Source organism: Chiloscyllium plagiosum, unplaced genomic scaffold, assembly GCF_037043375.1.
Source record: "Chiloscyllium plagiosum isolate Xiang-an unplaced genomic scaffold, Cpla_swu_hap1 HiC_scaffold_2, whole genome shotgun sequence".
NCBI lineage: Eukaryota > Metazoa > Chordata > Chondrichthyes > Orectolobiformes > Hemiscylliidae > Chiloscyllium > Chiloscyllium plagiosum.
In genome coordinates this window covers 112,637,046-112,654,937 of record NW_028270140.1, presented here as the reverse complement: position 1 = coordinate 112,654,937, position 17,892 = coordinate 112,637,046, and the positions used below count along the sequence as shown (strand labels likewise).

The 17,892-nt window shown below is 38.7% G+C and overlaps 1 protein-coding gene across 5 annotated transcripts in view; it reads left to right on the top strand.

Moving 5' to 3' along the window:
• Positions 1-17,892, top strand: part of xrcc4 (X-ray repair complementing 4) — a 386,273-nt gene that overhangs the window by 29,654 nt on the left and 338,727 nt on the right. For 3 of the 5 annotated variants that reach the window (XM_043708491.2, XM_043708498.2, XM_087999707.1), the window contains 2 exons: positions 381-448; positions 15,365-15,528. In XM_043708491.2, coding sequence (XP_043564426.1) covers positions 15,384-15,528 — 145 coding nt within the window. In that variant the 5' untranslated portion in view covers positions 381-448; positions 15,365-15,383. Of the gene's footprint in view, positions 1-380; positions 449-1,077; positions 1,225-15,364; positions 15,529-17,892 lie in introns of all 5 variants that reach the window. The other 2 variants (XM_087999705.1, XM_043708485.2) reach the window with 2 other exon arrangements.

The following is a 17,892-nucleotide window of genomic DNA, read 5'->3' as shown; positions in this document are numbered from 1 at the left end:
TTAGGCCCATCAAGTCTGCTCCACCATTCAGTGACACGGCTGATCTGACCAACCTCAACTCCGTTTTCCTGCTGTGTCCGTATAACCCTTGAATCCCTTAATTATTAGAAATCTGGAGATCACAGCCTCAAGTATAGTTGACTATTCTCTGTGGTAAAGAATTCCGCTGGTGGGACTTGAATCTGGCCCTCCTGGCTCAGAGCTTCATGTATTCAGGGAGCCTGCAGATGACTCCTGTCTGTGACATTTACCTCTTGCTATTCCTTATTTCCACCTAAACTGATACCGAATCACATTAGAGGTGCAATAAATTACTGGTCACCACTGCACCAATACCATTGTTTGTTGACACTATCTTTCCCATTTGTGTCTTTTTCTAGGATATTGAATAGCTTGAATACCGAATTCCCACAGTCCAAGTCAGCCTGAAGCTACGTCTTTGTAACTGGTATCAAGTCATATTTATTTATTTCTATTTGTGCCATAAACTTATTTATCCTGTTACAATTGCTGTATCCTTTTGGACAAAGAGCCTTAAGCTTTGATTTTTTTCCCCCCCATTATTATTTCCCTCCAGTTTTAATTTCTGCTGCAGTCTTCACATCTTTACTGATCTGCAGTTTTGCTCTGTGGTTTCTTTTTTGATTTTTAAACTTCTCTTCGCTTGAACTCCCACCCCCTCTATTTAGTTTAAAGTCTTATTTACGACCCTAGTTTTATGATTCGGCAGGACACTGGTCTCAGCATGATTCAAATAAAGGTCCTCCAAATGGTACAGCGCTCTCTTTCCCCATATTGATGACAGTGCCCCATGAAGCAGAATCCATTTCTCCCACACCAATCTTTAAGCCACATATTTACCTCTAATCTTATTTACGCTGTACCAATTTTCACAGCATGTGTCGTCATCCAAAGGTTATTCCTTTGTGGCTCTGCTTTTTAATTTAGCATCCGGCTGCTTGTAACCTATCAGTGGAACCACTTTCCTAATTCTACTTACATCCAGCCCAGAAGAGTTGTCTTTAATCTAGGCATCAAGTAACCAACATAGTCTTTCGGACACTCTCTTTGCTGCAGAAAATGGTAGAAGTTTGCCTATATGACTGGCAATGCTGGAAACAGCAAAGCCTATGGACTCTGACAATATCCTGACTGCAGTAGTGAAGACGTCCTCCAGAATTAGTTATGCCCTAACAATGATGTTCTACTCTAACTACAACAAAGGTATTTATCCAGCAGTGTTATTTTGTCCTGTCAAAGAAAGAGCATGAATAATCCAATAATTACTGTCCTTTTGGTGTACTTTCCGTCAACTGCAAAGGTATGGTAAGAGTCATTGCCAGTACTATTAAATAACATTTAATTGAGCATTGGTGAGCAAATTATTGCTAAGATCCAGGAGAGCTGCTCAGTTCCTAACTTCACTACAGCTTTGATTCAACCATGAACAAAAGAACTGAATTCCAAGGATCAAGTGAGAGTGGCTCCTCGATATCAAGGCAGCATTTGACCATGTCTAATGTTAAGGAACCTTCAAAAATTGAAGTTAATGTGAACTGGAGAAAACTCTCCACTGTTTGGAGCACAAAGAAAGATGGTTATGGTTGCTGGAGGCCTATTGTGTGAGTCCCAAGATACACTGCAGTTTTCGTCAGGATATGGCCCTTGTTCTGCTCATCTTTGGTTACTTCATCAATGACTTTCCCTCAGCCATAAGGTCAGAATTGGGAATTTTTACTGATTATTGTGACAGTGTTCAGCACCATTCACAGCTGCTTAGATAATAAAAAAAATATAAGAACGCATGTTTGGGACAGGTGGGACTTGAACTCACTTATTCTTGCCCAGAGATAGAGATGCTGCCAGTGCACCACAAGAGCCCTCTGAAGCAATTGTACTCTGTACAAAAAGGGCTGAATAACATTCAGATTTGTGTTGATAATTAAATGAGTGAGGAGATATAGTTGTAAATAATGGCTGCCTGTAGCCGAGCCTATATCCTGATTATTCCAACTTAATATTGCATATAGATACCCAGTGAGACACAATTGTACATAGTTGAAAGAATGACACTGAAAGCATATTTGGTACAATGGAGGAATTCAACCTCAACAAAGAGGACGAGTATAATTTTGAATGAAAGGCTACACATTTGGCTCAAAATTAATAACATAAGGGATGAAGCCAAAATAAATGTTTTTCTCATCTTGATAAGGGAAAAGGGTAATGAGGTGGTATCAAATCAGTAAACTCTTTAGATTTTAGTTGTATGGGCTGTTATGAAATTTATCAAGTTCTTGAGTTGTATAGTGTCATGAATAAGAATGAGATTGCACTAAGAGTCAAAGGAAACTGCGATGCAGTGCAAATATTGGAAATTGCATTCTTGAATTAAAGAAACTTTCTTGTTACTTTGGATTTGGCACAATTTAATGAACATGTTTGTGGGAGGCCGAAGAGTAAAAAAAAATGTAGTCCAAGCTTTTCAACAGTGATAATAAGATGAGATGAAATGAAATGAAAGAAGACCTGTAATGGGGCCACTATTATGAAAATCACAGAGTGGGTGCAAATTGCAAAGGGGTTTTCCTCATTCTGTGGGGAGGTCCATTGTATTTCAGTGGTTCCAGGCAATGGCAGCCACATTCCCAGTCTGAGTCTGAAATTTAGATATTATTGTTGTCATGGTAGCCACCAAGATTTAATTGCCCTATTTCAAATCAAACTGTTCTGCCTGGGGAAAAGTCCGTTATACACAGAATGTTGGAGGAGAGAAAACTGTAGTGTTCTAAGATACAATCAAACACTAAGTTGCAACCATGCATCAGATTAAAATTGTAGTAAATTCAAAGCTGATTCAGAAATCTGGAAGTCTTTGAAAATGCTTTCAGTTTTTATATCTGCTATTTGAAATAATATTGAGTAGCAAGATGGAGAATTGTATCCCATCAGAGACTAAGAAAATGACTACATGAAGGATAAAAGGAAAGAAATAATTCTACCTCCAAATTAAAAGTAAAAAATCAGAGTTTGATAACTTACTTTGATCATTGACACTGCTTCAACTATCATTGTTAGCTCAGAGGAGAGTACAAGAACTTCCTTGGTCATATTTCCTGATGCAAAACTGTTTAGTACAATAATAGTATTCCCATGTTGGGTGAAGTTTGGATGCATCATCATATTCCACTTGATTTCTTGCCATTGGTACTAGAAGGAAGGAACAAAGTGTCCCTGATGAAAAGAAATTGGCTTAAGAAGGTTAAACAGGCTTAAGCTACTTTCACATGATCAGTAAGAGTGTCTGTCGTTGAAGAATTCTAAGAAAGCACAAATAGTCTTTGAGCAAAGTGGACTAAATAATAAAATCAGCCAGTGGTGGGATATTAAACATTGAAAATCAACAGATTCTGTAAATTTGAGTGTTACTGAGATTTCCTTTAATGGCTGATTCAGTTCTAGCTGCTGAATTATATAGTACCTATGATTTACTTGATATGAAAATTGCACACTGGTTTCTGCCAGAGAAATTAGTGAAGAAACTTGCAAGGATATGGTACTCAGTGAAGTGTTCAATTACATCACAAATAGATGGCCACATCATGAAAACATAGGTTTGAAGGACTACTCTTCAAATTGTGACCACCCTGCAATTCAGTTAGATTATGGCTCAATTTGCTACACGATCAACATATCCTTTTTTTTCTCATTAATCTTCAGAAGCTTATCAATTTCTCTCTTGAACCAGCCCAATGATTGTGCAGACTCTCTTTGTTAAAGAATCCAACGATGCGCCACATTCAGAGTGAAAAAAAATTCCTCATCTCAATCATAAATAGCCAAACCGTTATCCTGAGATTAAGTCCCTTGTTTCTCAAGTCACCATCGAGAGGAACCATCCTGTTTGCATCTACCCTGTCATGTCCTATAAGAATTCTAATAATAGCATCAATTATTATTCAAAACTCTAGGGAACCCAGACCTAGTTTCCTCAATCCTGAGAAGGCAAGACTCCCCCTGGAGTGAGACATGAACCAATACCTTCTAAGTCAATGTGAATGTGTTACCATCTGAAACATTGCTGTCATTTTATTGAAATTGCAAATAGCTTCTACAATTGAAAGACTAACTGAAAATAGTTATACTATAAATACCATTTATTTGAAACATGGTAAATGATATTTCAATGAATCAGAGTTAGTTTGTATTATTACACTCAATTATAGCTTGAGCTATAGAGTCATACAGCATGGAAGCACTCCCTTCAGTCCAACCAGTCCCAACCATGTTCCCAAATTAAACTAGTCCCATCTGCCTGCATTTGGCCCATATCCCTCCAGACCTTTCGTATTCATATTTGTAACCAAACGTCTTTTAAAGTTGTAACCATACCTGCATCCACCACCTCATAAGGAGGAGGTGTTAGCAATTCTGGAAAATGTGAAAATAGATAAGTGTCCTGGGCCGGATGGGATTTATTCTCGGATTCTCTGGGAAGCTTGAGAGGAGATTACAGAGCCTCTGGCTTTGATCTTTACATCATCATTTTCTACAGGAATAGTGCCAGAAGACCAGAAGATAGCAAATGTTGTCCCCTTGTTCAAGAAGGGGAGTAACAACAACCCTGATAATTATAGACCAGTGAGCCTTACTTCAGTTTTAGGTAAAGTATGGAAAAGGTTATAAGAGATAGGAATAATTCGATTAGGGATAGTCAATATGGTTTTGTGGAGGGTAGGTCAGGCCTCACAAACTTTATTGAGTTGTTTGAGAAGGTGACCAAAAAGGTGGATGAAGGTCAAGCGGTTGAAGTGGTGTATATGGATTCCATAAAGCACTTGGTAAGGTTCCCCATGGTAGGCTCTTGCACAAAATACGGAGGCATGGGATTGAGGGTGCTTTAGCGGTTTGGATCAGAAATTGGATAGTTGTAAGAAGAAGGTGGTTGATGGGAAATGTTCATCCTGGAGTTCAGTTACTAGTGGTGTACCACAAAGATCTGTTTTGGGGCCACTGCTGTTCGTCATTTTTATAAATGACCTGGATGCGGGCATAGAAGGATGTGTTAGTGAATTTGCAGATGACACTAAGTTCGGTAGAGTTGTGATTAGTGCGGAGGGATGTTGCAGGTTACAGAGGGACATAGATAAGCTGCAGAGCTGGGCTGCGAGGTGGCAAATGGAGTTTAATGTGGAAAAGTGTGAGGTTATTCATTTTGGAATGAGTAACAGGAGTACTGAGTTGATGGGAAGATTCTTGGTAGTATGGATGAGCAGAGAGATCTGTGTCCATGTGCATATATCCCTAAAGGTTGCCACCAAGGTTGATAGGGTTGTTAAGAAGGAGTACGGTGTGTTAGCTTTTATTGGTGGAGGGATTGAGTTCTGAGGTTATGTTGCAGTTGTACAACACTCTGGTGCAGTCACACTTGGAGTATTGGATTCAGCTCTGGTTACCTCATTATAGGCAGGATGTGGAATCATGGGAAAAGTTGCAGAGGAGATTTAATAGAATGTTTCCTGGTTGTGGAGGGATGGTCTTATGAGGACTTGAGGCTGTTTTCATTAGAGAAAAGAAGGTTAATAGGCAACAATAGAGGGATACAAGATGATCAGAGGATTAGATACAGTGGACAATGAAAGCCTTTTTCCTCGAATGGTTATGGCTAGCATGAGGGGACATAGTTTTAAATTGAGAAGTGATAGATATAGGAGAGAGGTCAGAGATAGGTTCTTTACTCAGAGAGTAGTAGGGGCATGGAACACCCTGCCTGCAACAGCAGTAGACTCGCTAACGTTAAGGACATTTAAGTGGCCATTGGATAAACGTATGGATGATAATGGAATAGTGATAATGGTTTCAGATTGGTTCCAAAGGTTGGCTCAACATCGAAGGCTGAAGGGCCTGTACTGTGCTGCAATGTTCCTCTGGCAGTTCGTTCCACACACGAATCATTCACTGTTTAAAAATGTTGCCCCTCATGTCCTTTTTAAATCTTTCTCCTCTCACCTTAAAAATATGCCATCTAGTTTTGAACTTCCCCACCCTAGGAAAAAGGACACTTGTCATTCACATTATCTATTCCCCTCATGTTTTTATAATCAACTTCAATAAGGTCATCCCTCAACCTCCTATACTCCAGTGGGTAAGTCCCAGTCTATTTTTATATCGCAAACCTTCCATCCTCAGCAACATCCTGCTAATTGTTTTCTGAACCCTCTCCAGTTTAATAAAATCCTTACTATAACCGGCTGACCAGAACTGCGCATAGTATTCCAGAAGAGGCCTCACCAATGTCCTGTACAACCTCGACATGATGTCCCAACTCCTATACTCAAAGGACTAAGCAATGAAGGCAAACATGCGAAATGCATCCTTAAACATCCTGTCTACCTGAGACGCAATTTTCAGAGAATTATGTACCTGAATCGCTAGGTGTCTCTGTTCTACAACTCAGCAAGGGATCTACCATTAATTGTGTAAGTCCTGCCCTTGTTTCTTTTTCCAAAATGCAATACTTAACATTTATCTAAATTAAACTCCATCTGCCACTCCTCAGCCCATTGACCAAATTGGTCGAGAGCTCTTTGTAAACTTAGACCTTCTTCACTGTTCACTTTACCACTAATTTTGGTGTCATTTGCAAACGTACTAACCATGCCTCCTATATTCTCATTCCAAATCATTTATATAAATGACAAACAAAAGTGGACCCAGAACCAATCCCTGTGGAACACCACTGGTCACAAGCCTCCAGCCTGAAAAACAATTCTCACCTCCACCTCCATCTCCTACCATAAAGTCAATTTTGTATCCAATTGGCAATCTCATTTGAATCCGACTTTACTAATTAATCTACCATGCGCAGTAGCATTAATGTTGTTTCTCATCATCAAGAATGGAAATGTAGGTGGCTTAATAACACAACTTAAGGTGAATTCATTACAAGTATATTGTTTCTATTCTTGTGGTAATTGTAAACCATAATTAGATTAAAATGCCAGTTTACTGCACCTAAACACCTCCATTTTCCAGATCATCCTCAAAGTTATGGTGTTCTGTACAATATAACTACTGAATAAGGCAGTAAACAGTTATTGTAAAAATAAACATGGGCATCTGTGGAAGAAAAGCAATATTTAAAGAAAAACAAAGTGGGTTTAGTACAAATTGTTTGAAAATTCAATTTGTTGTTTGCAATTTGAGCCAAAATTCTGTAATTTTCATAATACCCTGCTGGGTCATTCCGAGATCGATGAGATTTCCAAAGTTCAAACACACACTTGCAAATATTCAAGAATGAAAACATTATTGAAAATCCTAGTAGCTCATGTAACCAAAAAAGGCTTTAATTCTGTTCAGTTATCATGTACATGTAGAATTCTAGGGAGATATATCAATTTAGCTTGGTGAATGAATTGGAAGATTGCGGACTCATTCCCATTCCAGGACTTGGACACGTCATTTTGGCTAATATTTCAGCTCATGCGGAGGAAGTGTTGTATTACCATAATTGACGATAATTGAGTGAGATGTTAAAAATGGCTGCGACTGCATGCTTAGATGATTATAAAAGATTTCAAGGCACTATTTGAATGTTGGGTGCATATTTGTTCTGAAGTTTATTTGCTCCTAAACTAATATAGATCATTATTAGAATGTGCGAGGCAGTTAGAAATAGCATGAACAAATATTTTTCTTTTCTGCATTGTCAGTTTACCAGCAGCACTAGGGGAAATAGTTATTCAGTGTGAAATGAGTGCTCTTTTATTTTCCTTTTTGTCAATGAAATAGGTTTGATCCACTTAAAATTTGCAGCAGTTTGAACATAAGTTACTGACCTGAGTGTTTTCAATTATTCATCGACAGGGATAACAACAGGTCTTTGCAAATAAGGCAAGCCAACAAGTAGATGCAACAAGCATAAAAGAATAGAGTTGCCTAGATATCAGTGATTGTATTGCCAGGACTTGTGTACCAATCAAGTCTGAGTTTGTACACAAAGAACAGTAAAGTTTTCCCATGAAGATTTAAATTCCATTTATATTCTTGTTGGAAAAGTCCAAATGGCATAGATGAGTTTTACCAAAAATTTGGTTCAGTGTCAATTTCAGGGAGTTTCTTGGTGGAATTCTCTCCCTGATCTCTGGTAGATTATCTCATGTAATTCTTCACTGTTCACCTTATTATGTATGATTCGTGCTTATATGCTGTTGCTCTTATGCGCAGTTGTGGAATTACTTGCCACTGGCATCATACTTAAATCCTATCTGTGCACTAGGTCAAACACTGCCAGGTACAGATAGCTCTTCACATGCATGTAGTGGATGTGAAAAGGGAAAGTGATGGGTTCTGAGTGCACATAGGTGGCATGAGTGGCATTTCATTGGGGAATGTATTGCCACGTTACAATATCACCTGTCCGATTGACTGTCAGAGTGCAGCTTCAAGTTATTTGGGATATCTGTCCTTATTGCCATGCCATATTTGAATCCTGTGTATTTTTTCCCTAATGTCCAGTGTAGCACAACATCCTATCATTGTTCAGGACTGACTGTGGCTCACCCCTGACCATTTTTGATAGATAGCCCTGATTGACCTCTGTCTTGTTCTGAGTGATTTAGCAGTAACCCCTTATTTAGTTGCTTTGGATCTGTAGGAGTGACTGTGGCACATTTGTAATGATATAGAACCCCTGATCTTGACTGCTGCATGTTGAAGCCCCTAACTGAGAACAGATGAGGACATTGAATAACTGTGCTCGTACTCCCTTAATGATGACAGTCAATCTTGACTAAGGACTTGCTGCTGTTGGACTTCAGACATAATTTGAATTGGATGAAACATATGTTTTCTGTGTAGGCTGCTGGCACATGCTGCAGTTCAGGCATTGATGTAGCGCGGCGCCGTAAAGCAATATGTCCACTCTTTTGACTGATTACAGCAAGCAAAGATGATAAGCTTGTGTCTGTGTTCAAAGGCAAGGCAAAACAAGTATGGTGAGACTGTAAATTCTGAATGATAATCCATGCTGTGAAAGATGCTGGGAACATCGAAGTATGTACAGTGTGATTGGGTCCTAAGAGAGCAGGAGATACACCCTGTTGTAATCCACGAGATGGGTGTTTGTCCCTACATGCAAATGGCTTGGTAGCAGCGTGATAGTACGCCATATCAGTGTGCTCCAAAGTATAGCTTTGAAGCAGATAACCATATTCTAAGTGAGTTGGAAATGTGCCATGATGATTTTGAAAGACTGGCATGTGTCCAATTGCCGGGGTGGAGTTTGGAAGTGGGCAGGAGATGCAGGTGGGCACTACCCATGGAGTATACTCTAATATGTGGGGAACTGCTGGCAAGGTGGTGGCCAGAGGAGCAAAGAATGAGCTGGACCCACCAGGTACTCACTCAGGAATTATCGCCATCGGGAATTTGGTATCAGGAATTGTCACCATCTACTTTCTCTCAACTACATGGAGGGGTGAAAAGGTAGTAATGAGATGTTAATACATACAAATGGGTCTCTCACCAGTCACTCCTGAGATTCTCATCTTGCTGTTCAAAATGTACATGCAGTATTGGACTTTTATTGCTTGACATTCCAAATCTCTCTTTTCCAATCGCACAATATTTTCCCAACTAATTCACCATAGCCCACATTGTTCAGGATTTAATGCAGAATGCATTATTGACAGAGTTAAGAATTGCAAAATGGAAAGCAATCTTTAAATTTTGCCCATATTAAATTTCCAATTTCCCTCAATGGAGGTACCAACTTTGGGCAGTTGAAGTAGTAAAAACTTTTTATGAACTTGGAAAAGACAGCTGTGGTACTGTAATAGTTTTGGAAGATATGCTCAGACAAGATAAACAAATGATTGTATATACATCATTAAAATTTGATGGCACTATTTCTGGGAATCTTTTTCTATTTCTCAATAATGACCCTTGAACTATGCTTGAGGCTTCTTCATTGCTAAGTTTTAATTGGTGTTGGGAACTGTTAGTCTATTTCATTGTTTCAGCAATTCAATTGTTTCAGCAATTCAGTCTCTCAAAACTTCTTTTCTAGTTGTTGCAAAAGGTCACTTTTAATATATTGTGTATTGTGTAAAATTCTTAAAGCTCATCAGTATCTTGATATGCAGTTGCGAAATTGCATTCTGGGAGAATTAGCTTTGTTTCCTGAGAAGTGTGTTAGTTTAGTGTCGCTGCTTGGATAAGAGATGAATATGAAATTAGCAGTGAAAATACAAAGATATATTTTATCACTAAATCTCACAATTCTGGTATGTTGATGCAGTTATTTGAGTAACATTGAGTAAAATTGAGTAAAATTGAATTTTGGAGCAACGTTATGCAGTCACAAAATCTGGTGACAAAGTGCAAATAACATGCTTGCAGCAATTCCTGATAACCAAGGCTGTAGAAAGTAGCCTTTGTTCATTATTGAGAAGAGGTGTGTTGAATTTTCTGGCTTCCACCGGTATTTTAGATGAATTTTGTATAGCCACAAGAGTCAATTATAAGATTTGATTGCATTTATTGACTTGCGTGTTTTTGAATCTGTGCATACCAATTTACTGGGATAGATTGATTAGGGTTATTCACCAATGAGGCCACTGTGTACAGAGCAACTGTGTACAAAACCCTCAGCTCTCAAAATTCAAATCTGTGAGCACCAAATATAATCACAAGTGGAATGTAATTGTCTGTTGTGTGCAAGATTGTCAGAACCCACAGACTGACCCTTGACCCAGAGAATGACGTTAAAGAGGAAATAATTTGACCACTTTGTATCAGTAACTAATTAATTGTCGTGTTGGCCCAGATCTTTCCATCCCTGGATAGTCAAAGACTGGACACATTTCCATTTGGGACTATACCTTGACAGCACTTGATGTCAATATTCTTTAAAGATGTCCTGTTGTTCAGTTTTAGTATTGCCTGCCAACCTTTGGTTTCACTTAATGTGAGGCAGATACATCCGTAATTCATTTTTGCCAGTTAATTGTTTTTGCACTGGATTGTTCTTCGCCATTTTCTATAGTCAGTCTAAACCTTCTGATAAAATGGTGTCTGTTTCCTAAATGTTCCTTGAGTTATATTTGATCCACTTCGGTCACCTCATTTCTAGTCCAACCAGAAAGAAGACATACTCATAGAAGATTCTCCTTAATGTCCTATGGGAACTTCAGTCCCTCTTTGTGCTTTCTGCTACTTCTAGGGGGGAGACGATGGCCTTGTGATATTATTGCTGGACTGTTAATCCAGAGATCCAGATAACATTCTGGGGACCCGGATTTGATTCCCACCATGGTAGATGGTGGAATTTGAATTCAGTAACTATCTGGAATTAAGGATCTATGATGACTATAGGTCCATTATCAATCGTCAGAAAAAAGCTATCTAGTTTACTAATTTCCTTTAAGGAAGGAAATCTGTCATTTCTTACCTGGTCTGGCCTACATGTGACTCCTGACCTACTGCAATGTGGTTGACTCTTAATTGCCCTCTGGCAAATTAGGCTTAGGCAATAAATGTTGTCAGCCAACGACACCTCATCCCGTGAATGAATAAAGAATACTTTTGTCCCAGTCTACAGTCAAATAATTACAGTCACACATTATAACTATTGGATAATTCTTGCATATCTGTAATTTTCTTGCATATTTGTTTCTCTACATCCTTCCCATGTATTGGTGGCTTGAAGCAATGTTTTTTTTTGTTCCTAAGCTGTGGCCAAATAACATGCACCCCCTCCCCGATATTCTTTACAATACTTAACAATCTTCTTTATTAATCAAAACTGCCACCTTGTTTTTTTTCTTAGTTTTCCTGGAAAAGCACAGCAGTTCAGACAGCATCCGAGGAGCAGGAAAATAGACGTTTCGGGCAAAAGCCCTTCATTAGGAATAGAGGCAGAGTGCCTGCAGAGTGGAGAGATAAATGAGAGGGGGGTGGAGGTGGGGAGAAAGTAGCATAGAGTACAGTAGGTGAATGGGGGTGTGGATGGAGGTGATAAGTCAGAGAGGAGGGTGGGAGAGGGTAGCAAAGAGTACAATGGGTGAATGGGGGGGGGGATGAAGGTGATAGGTCAGAGGGGAGGGTGGAGTGGATAGGTGGAAAAGAAGATAGGCAGGTAGGACAAGTCATGGGGACGGTGCTGAGCTGGAATTTTGGAACTGGGGTAGGGGAAATGAGGAAACTGGTGAAGTCCATATTGATGCCCTGGGGTTGAAGTGTTCCAAGGCAGAAGATGAGGCGTTCTTCCTCCAGGCGTTGAGTGGTGAGGGAACATGTCCTCGGTTGAATGGGAGGGGGAGTTGAAATGTTGGGCCACAGGGCAGTGGGGTTGATTGGTGCGGGTGTCCCAGAGATGTTCCCTAAAGCGCTCTGCTAGGAGGCGTCCAGTCTTCCCAATGTAGAGGAGACCGCATCGGGAGCAGCGGATACAATAAATAATTTTGTTTTCCAGCATCTGCAGTCATTGTTTTTACCTTCTTATTTTTCCTGAATACCTTGTATCTGAGAATGTAGGTTAATTTCCTATTAACCTTCTTAATTCTGACTCTGTGACTACATCCATCATGCTACCTACATGGGTTGATATTAATGTGGAACCCAAACACCATTGTTCCCATTAAGGTATCTGCATCCTTGAGCATGGCAGCAGGAAAATGACAGACCCTGCAGTTATCATATTTGTGGCTATAGGTCAGTTCTCTAACTATAGAATTCCATGTCACTATATTTTTCAATCTTCTTTATGCCCCTCTGTGATGTTGTGGAATTGGCTCTAGCTACAGTCTCCAGAGAGACACTCATCCTTGTCAGTATTCAGACTGCTGACTTGCTATGAAGTTAAAAATCACACAACACCAGGTTACAGTCCAAAGGCTTATTTGGAAGTATAAGCTTTTGGAACACTACTCCTTTGTGACATGGATGTGACATGGTGCGAAACTGTGTATTGCAAAGACAAATTTGCTTTTCTGCCAGACTGAGATAATATGAGAATCATGTATGACAGATGAGTACTTTATTTGTCGTGAAAAGTTTATTTCGTAGGACGAAGATGAATGAACAATTTATTGTTTAAAATTACTTTGGTCGCAGTGCAATGCATTTAAATTGGACAATTCCTTCATTCCTGATTCATTTTGACTTCACATACCTGTTGACACTAATTACCAATCAGTCAATACAAAGCAGTTTCTTCTGTATCACATCTTACAGTGGATCTTTATTCAAAAGCCACTGACATAGTTGTTCTTCATCTTCAGGGATTGTCCTCATTTAGGAAAGACATGTGAATCTTTTCCCATCATTATAAATGCAATTGCCATCTCTATTTGATTGATTGAAGCTAGAAGACAATCAACAATTTGGTCCCTGAGGCATATGAGGTCAATTATATATTAGCAGCTCACCATCAAGAGTTGAAGATCTAAGTCAAGACTGCAGGAGGTCGCAATCTCGTCACATCCCACACTTAAAATCATTAACTTTATTGAGGTTGTCAAACAGCTGAGATCTTCGCAATTTATATTGAGCACTTTGTTCTCAGAGTGATAATCTTTAATCCTTTTCCTCAAAATGCTTTACTCGAGTCAATTTGAGGAATGATTGCTGACAGAATTGTCTCTCAATGAATGAATATTCTTCTACTTTCAAAATTTATTATTTTAATCAGATACAAACTGTAGTCAATACTTAAAGCGCTATCCCAATTTTTGGATTGTTCTTAGCATTATATCTAAAACACCACTGTCTTCACATTCTTGATAAACTTATTTATTATATTCCCTAACTCCTAAAATCTCGTCTGTACTGCATACAACAAAATTGGCACTGCTGCCTTCATCATAAGTGAGTGTGAAGCAACCCGAGATAGAAACAATTCAAATACAGATGGACTCTGAATAATAGATGTAAGAAGAAGTTTCATTGTGGTTATTCATGATACACAACAAGCCAAAGAAAATATGATATTTGTGGATTACTTATCATGTGTAACAGTAAATAGTTGACATTGAGATTTATTTTCAGGATCTGATATTTTTAGATTAGATTAGATTCCCTACAGTGTGGAAACAGGCCCTTCAACCCAACAAGTCCACACCGACCCTCCGAAGAGCAACCTACCCAGACCCATTCCCCTATATTCACCTCTGTACCTAACACTACGGGCAATTTAGCATGGCCAATTCACCTAACCTGTACATCTTTGTGTCTGTGGGAGGAAACCAGATTGCTGCCATTTAAATGAAGTATTAAATATAAAAATATATTGTTTATACCATATATTTCTTAGGATCACTTGTGTCCATTATTTATCTGGAAATGTTTCAAGTCACAATATGACAACATTCAGAGAGATACTTAAAAAAAATCAGGAAGGAAACAACAATTCCAAGATTCAGTTCAATTTTAATTTTTCAAGTCTTTTTTTCATACATTACACTACAAAAAAATCAACACTTCATTTAAAGAGGTAAAACAAATTACTGTGCATGCTGGAAATCTGAAAGAAGCACAGAAAATACTGGAGAAACTCAGCAGGTCTGACTGCATCTGTGGTGAGTGAAGCAGAATTAATGACCGATCTGAAGAATCGCACTGGACACTCAGTATTAATTGGTTCTCTCTCCACCATTGCTGCCAGACCTGCTGAGTTATTTTCGGTATCTTCTGTGTTTGTTCCTCATTTGAAGAGGGTATGAAAAGCATCCAGTATGTAAAGAATTACATGCTATCATGATTTTAAGGTGAAGTACAATTACCAGTATTAGATATAGGTGATATTCTTGGAATTGAGTTTAGAATTGTAGAACCAAAGTACAATCAGCAGCTAGTCAGCACGACAAGTTCCCTCTGAGTCACAACTGTTCTGAGGTGGAAATATATTGCTGTTCCATTAGTGTTGCTGTGTAAAAATGCTGGAGTTTCCTTCATAATGGCATTCTGAGTCTACTACAACAAATAGACTGCAGCATTTCATGAAGGCAGCTACTTCACCTTCTCAAGGGCGACTAGGAACAGGCAATAAATGCAGACCCAGCAAGTGACGCCAACATCTTATGAATGAATGTTTAGAAAAGATCATTAACCATTTAAACTTTTAGATAGCAATTTAGAACTGACCAGAATTTGAATGAATTGTAAATCATACCTCAATCCTGGCTATGTTCTGTTTTTATATTAATACTTAGATCAGTTGGTGGTGTTGGTTGTAATTTTTTCTAGAAGTTCCAGCACTCTTCAAAGTGTCATCCCATTTTGTCATAAAATGTATTGTTTTTAGCTGCTAAAATCAGTTTCGTGCATCATAATGTTCCACATAATTTTGTTTTTGCTTTAGAACCTAAAACAAGATAACAATGGAAAGGCATGTTTGCAGAATCTGGCCACTCTCCTCACCAGACACTGTACACTATATGCAGATAAGTTGGGAAAAGGAACGAGACCTGGGAAGTGGTTTTGTAGTGACTCTCTGCAATGGAGAACAAGCTTGGAGTGGAAGAGGTATTTATGCATTGTAATTTTTTGTTTGTTTCTTCATAAGAATCTGATTTATACATTCCTGCTGAGGTTTGCTGCTTGATGCTCGTGTCTGTAAAGCTGATGTGTAATCTCTTGTATGACCATCTATTTATAGAGGAACATGAATATGCAAGCTTATGTTTCTGCACTTAGCATGTAAAAGACGTGCATTTTGTGAACGCAGTTTGACGAAACACTCTCATGGATAGTGTGACTAGATTTTCAAAAGTCAAAACCAGAGCACATTGAAAGCCATTGGAAAGGTGGGGCTCTTGGATAATAGATAGGGTGGGTGACCACTGGCAGGACTCTGGAGAAGTGGCATTTGAAAGTGGAAGGTCATGTGATAACATCAGCCAGAATAGGTCCAAACTGAGTTGGCAATCTGTTCCATAGATTGCTTAAAAGGCCTTATCAGCAATTAGCCATCAGCACTAAAAACATAATGGCAACTTCCTCAACACATTGAGGAGTGGTAGAGAGGGATACCAGCACACTTTACTCAATAGAATGTTGTGTGATGAGTGATTACAAGAAGAAAGACAAAATTTAACATAGATTTTCTCCAGAGGTTTAGATTTTATTTGACAAAATGGAAAAAGGTGAAACAAGGACACTGAAGCCATTTTTAAAGAAATTGTCAGGACACTGGTATATTGAATGAAAAACCAGGGCGTCTGGTCTCTGTACTCGTGGATCTTTTACACATGGAAATGCAGACTGTAGCAATGTTGACTTTGCTTCTGAAATTAAAATCATGTTTTGAGATAGTGCAGAGTACCTGAATAATGATTTTAACTTTCTCGAGGTTATTTAATTTTGATAATAAAAGAATTCAAAATTTAATCATTATTATTTTATTTGTGATATGGTCACGTGTTTAGTGAACAAATGCTATTTGCATGTTAAATTCAACGTTTGAATGATATTTGACTGAATGCAATGGAGAAGTGGACTTGATAGACACAAGCTAGGGCTTTCAGCTCCTACTTGATGTGTAGGTAGATTTTGTTTGATAATGTGAAGACAATAAAGACAATGTGTGGTGAATAAAAATAATCCTCCAGTTCTGATAATGGGGTGCCATTTCCTCTTTGTTTTCTACCCAACTGATGTGTAACACTTTGGGAGTAATGATAAATTTATCTTGTGGTAGAATAGATGTAAAATGGAGGTCTAGAATAACTAAGCAAAACCCAAGTTTCTTTTGGCATTGATACAGAAGTCAACCCTGTAACAGCTTTCAAGTTGTTGCAAAGTCAAAGAAGCTTATTTTAAAGGTAAATTGTGTTCCATATTCAATTCTGTGTCATTCTCCAGTGAATATTATGTATTTGATCAAAGTTAGTCCACTTAAGCTAAAAATAACAGATTTTATTTTGTGATAATATGTAAAAAGAAACTGACTCTGTTTTATGATATTTATGTAAGCAACAAATAGCTCACTTTAATTTAGTGTCAGAAGCTGATGCATTTTAAAACTTTATAAATGAGGATGTCACATTTTGCTGAGGAAAGTTTATGCAAAGGCTGAAATTCATTGGAACTCATGAGAAACCTATCTTTCTGATTGAAATTGAGAGAGAAATACCAGGGTGCTAAGGATACTGGGAGAGACATTATAATGAGAATAGAGAAAAGTTAAGTTAATCGACAAAGTCGGAGTAAGAGAGAAATTAATGAAGTCTGACTTATAGTTAAACTGCAAGTATATAGAGTCAGAAGCCATAGAGATCTACAGCACAGAAATTCATGCCTACCAGATATCCCAACCCAATCTAGTCCCATCTGCCAGCACCCGGCCCATATCCCTCCAAACCCAAACCCTTCCTATTCATATACCCATCCAGATGCCTTTTAAATGTTGCAATTGTACTTGCCTCCATCACTTCCTCTGGCATCCCATTCCATGCACGCACCACCCTCTGCGTGAAAAAGTTGCTGTTTCGGCCTCTTTTATATCTTTCCCCCCTCACCATAAACCTATGCCCTCTAGTTCTGGACTTCCCCCACCCCAGGGAAGAGACTTTGTCTATTTATCCTATCCATGCCCCTCATGATTTTGTAAACCTCTATAAGGTCACCCCTCAACGACAGACGCTCCAAGGAAAACAGTCCCAGCCTATTGAACCTCTCCCTATAGCTCAAATCCTCCAACCCTGGCAACATCTTTTCTGAATCCTTTCAAGTTTCACAACATCCTTCCAGTAGGAAGGAGACCAGACTTGCACACAATATTCCAAAAGTTGCCTAACCAATGTCCTGTACAGCGGGAACGTGACCTCCCAATTCCTGCACTCAAGACTTTGACCAATAAAGGAAAACGTACCAAATGCCTTCTTCACT